Consider the following 4202-nt stretch of genomic DNA (forward strand, 5'->3'; position numbering starts at 1 on the left):
AAATGAAAGATGAACAAAATCAGGAGGATGGAAAACAATCGGGGTCTTGGCGATCAGTTCTTGGAGGAGACAACGCACGCTCAAGGATCCTTCCTACCCATCGCATGATGGAACTTCATCAAATTCAAAAGGTAAATCACCGCAGAAACAACCAGGAACGTATACACCAAAAGCCTCTCTAAGTTTGTTAAAGTCAAATCTTGCCTTAACCATTTGCTTTAACGTTTGCCTTGCCAAATATTAAAAAACAATTCGAATTGCATTTTGTTTATAAAATTAATAAACACAAGCTACATCCCATAGTTATGAAGAAAGTAGTAATTTATAAGTATTATAATTTAAGATTAGAGTCTGTCTGTTATAAAATTTCAGCTAAATAAGGATAACATTACCCTTTCTTCTAACCGAAGGATAGTAATGTTTCAGTAGTTATATAAAACTAGAATTTCAAGAATATACAGAACCAAAAGCTCTAGATGTGCAGCCTTTAAGTGTATCATGTAAATCTAAGCATTTTCTTATGTTTTATTTTAATTTTATTTTGTTCCAAAAAGAGGGTATGGAATATTTTGAAGTAAAAATACTACATGGAATTTTGGTAGTTATTTGTATATTTTTAAAAGAAGTATTTACTTTTAGGGTTTGGCTGGTTTACACCAGCTGATTTTTTTTCTTTTTTTTAAATAAACAACTGGTTTAAACCAAAAAATAAAAAGAACGAAAATTGCGAATCGTGTGAACTTCATGGTGACGTTTCCACATATCAAACCATCTGCATTAGTTTTATTTCCTTTTTACCTTTTGATCAAGGTGTCCCATGTTCAATTCTCGGTCGAACCATATGCGTAAACAAAGTAGCGGTTCGGATGTAACTTTAAGCGAAAGTCTCCTCCTTGATAACCTCGATATTTCGTAAGGATGTTAAGCCTGAACATACGAAACGAAACCAAATTGTATATTTCTGCATGCCTGAATGGCTGTTGTTTTATAAAGAAGCCAAGGTTGCTTAAATATATTGATAAAAATTAGCAAAATTTATCGATTGCCTACGTAGCTTCCAACATTAGCTTGGATTGGAATTTCAATATCTACGTACCGGTACTAAATTTGTAATTTAATACCTCAGTTTTAGAGTACTGATTATGATACGTTGACCTTTTAATTTTACATGCAAAGCAATAACAGGATTTTTCCGTTATTGTTTTACATTTAGAAAAATGACGGGATTTACCCGATGGCTAGGGCGAGAGTTTCCCAATTTAAGAAATTTACTGACCGGACTTCTTTAAGTTTATGTGACCTCTTCCAGCATAACCCAGTTGTTGCATAATAACACCAAGGCAAAACAAACTTATTTCTGTGAATATGTAATATAAATACATAAAGCAAAATATCTAAACCCGAAAAACCTGGTTTAAACCAAAAAAATCTAGTTTAAACTTCCCCCAAACAACGGGTTTTTGGCATTTTCAAAAACAACCATGGTTCTTCCCAACCCTGCTTACTTTTGTATATAGGAGGTTAAAAAATCTTATTATATACAATGGTTAATCCTTTGGAATTCATAATGTAAATATGTTGAGAAGTAAAATTGTTTGAAATATCTTTTCGAAATTCATGGTTTATTTTCGAGGTTTTATATTATTATCGGCATCAACCACTAATTAAATTACTTTTTGTGTTATAGAGAAGCGAAACAAAATCTGCTTTATAAATTTAAAACAAACTTTTGAAAAAAGCCCAAAATTTCCCAAGCAAAAAAGCGAAGCAGAAAAAACCGAGTTTTTTTAAAGCAGTTTTTTCCGAGCCCTTGCATCTCTAATTTTAACCCACCGCAATTTTGGACAGGGTTGTCGTAGAAGTCGAGACGTGCTCCATCTTCTTTCACTTAACAAGAGCTTTCAAACGATGTCCTACCTCTCTTGCCATTTGAAACTTTTTAGTTGGACCCCACCTGGAACCATGTGGGGACCCTGGAACAAGACGCTTTAACTTAAAACGTTGTACTTTGAAAATAATGCCACACTTCCTTTCCTGTTTTCACATTTGTCTTACCGTTCCCGATTTATAGGGGTGACAATGGAGTTTTCAATTAAGTTTTTGTTTACACTTTGATCCCTTGCCATTTTGCACAGGGTTCTTCTAGAGAGTCAAAACTTGTTGCATTTTCTTTCATTTTACAACAGCTTTCAAATGATGTGCCACTTAACCCTCCTTGTCATTTGAAAATTTTGAGTTGGACCCGGTCTGGGACTCTGCGGGGGACCCTGGGACAAAGCTTTTCACCTCAAAACGTTTGTCGTTGAAAATGATGGGATACGTGTTGGTCGAGTTTTCCACTTACCCAACCGTTTCCGGACATATGACTCGGTTCAAACTATTCTGTCAGGTAAGTTTTTTGTAGTTCTTACATTACAAAGTATCTATTGAAGCTTTCCTGGCGACGTATTGTGAACAGGTCTTCTCGGGCTAGCAGCCAGGTAAATACTGTTATATCTTGCGACGTTTCGAGGGCTGACATCGTCCTCATCTTCAGGCGAATATGATGGTGCAATGTAGTGTATGGAATATATATACTCGTGTATGTGTGATTGGACTCCTCTGATTGGTGGTTGAAATGGCGGCTTCTGATTGGTACTTGAAATGGCGGGATATGATTGGTGACCATGTTTTACTCAGTTGGAATCCTGTGTCTTTGTTAAGGTTCGTTTTTTCTTGTGTGATTGCAACGGCTTCTTTTATCCTCCTGTCCCAAACTCTTGAGCATTTTGCTATTATTTCGGCATCTGTAAATAAAATCTTATGTTGCTGTTTGATGCTATGTTCATCCAGTCCGGATTTTTCTGGTTGGTTTAGTCTGATGTAACTGTTGTGTTCTTTGCATCTGGCTTCAATGGTTCGTCCTGTTTGTCCAATATATGACTTACCACATTCACATGGAATGCGGTAAACTCCAGGAGTTCGGAGGTCCAGATCGTCTTTGGTTGGTCGTATTAAGGTTTTTATTTTTGCTGGAGGCTTGTGTATTGTCCTGATGTTGTACCTGGCAAATAGTCTGCTGAGCTTTCCAGAAGTGTTCCCGGTGTATGGGAGGCAGATTGTGTTCTTCCGTTCTTCATTCACAGTTTCTTCTGCACTTTTGTCCTTGTTGTCAGTGTCCTTCGTTCTGGTCCTTTTCAGGGCGCCATATTTATATCTCGCATTGAATATCCATTCTGAAGCATGGCGCTGCAAAGGTGGTTAAGTTCCTCTATTAAACAATCCTTGTCGGAGATGGAGAATGCTCTATGTGCTAAAGTGTTGAGAACTACAAGCCGTTGAGCTTTGTGATGAAAACTGTTTGCGTTCAGATATAAATCTGTATGTGTTGGTTTCCTGTATACCCTATGGTCTAGGCTGCCATCCGGTCTTCTGTATATCATGATGTCGAGAAATGGTAGACGTCCATCTTGTTCAACTTCCATCGTAAACTTATATTCGGATGCTGGTTATTGAGATGCTGCAGGAATTCCTGTAAGGAGTTGCGTCCATGTGGCCAGATGGTGAAGGTGTCATCAACATATCTATAGAAATGTGTGGGTGCAAGTGGTGCTTTCTTCAGTGCTTCATGTTCAAAGTGCTCCATATAAAAATTGGCTACTGCAGGTGAGAGTGGAGAACCCATGGCGACGCCGTCTGTTTGCTCATAGTACTGACCACGGTATAGGAAGAAGGTTGAAGTGAGAGCATGTTGAAAGAGATCCAATATCTCAGGCCGGAAGTGTTTCCCAAGAAGCAGTATTGTATCCTTGATCGGAACTCTTGTAAACAATGATACCACGTCGAAACTAACCATAAGATCTTTGGAAGAGATCTTCATCGTCTTCAGGCTTTTTACAAACTCTGTTGAGTTTTTCACATGGTGTTCACACTTGCCCACGTATGGTTGGAGTAATGTTGTAAGATACTTGGCCAAAGAGTAGGTTGGGCTTCCTATTGCACTAACAATTGGTCTCAGGGGTATCCCTGCTTTATGTATTTTTGGTCAGCCATATAGCCTCGGAGGTATGCTGCAGCGTGGTGTAAGTTGTTTGCGTGTATCTTCGTCCAGTCCCGACGTCTTTAGTAGTGAGGCTGTTCTTCTTTCTACTGTAGATGTTGGATCTTGTGACAAGGTGGTATATGCTGGATCTTGAAGGAACTGTGAAATCTTCCCTTGATAG

General features: G+C 38.1%; 1 protein-coding gene across 1 annotated transcript; it reads right to left on the reverse strand.

The window, feature by feature from the left end:
* Nucleotides 1-3418: 3418 nt before the first annotated feature.
* LOC145667848 (uncharacterized) lies at nucleotides 3419-3859 on the reverse strand. Its single transcript, XM_081735280.1, has one exon. It carries the CDS (start codon nucleotides 3857-3859, stop codon nucleotides 3419-3421), a length of 441 nt encoding a protein of 146 aa, XP_081591406.1.
* Between the last annotated feature and the right edge of the window lie 343 nt (nucleotides 3860-4202).

This window comes from Thermobia domestica, chromosome 13 (genome assembly GCF_964235325.1).
Source record: "Thermobia domestica chromosome 13, izTheDome1.hap1.1, whole genome shotgun sequence".
NCBI classification, from domain to species: Eukaryota; Metazoa; Arthropoda; class Insecta; order Zygentoma; family Lepismatidae; genus Thermobia; species Thermobia domestica.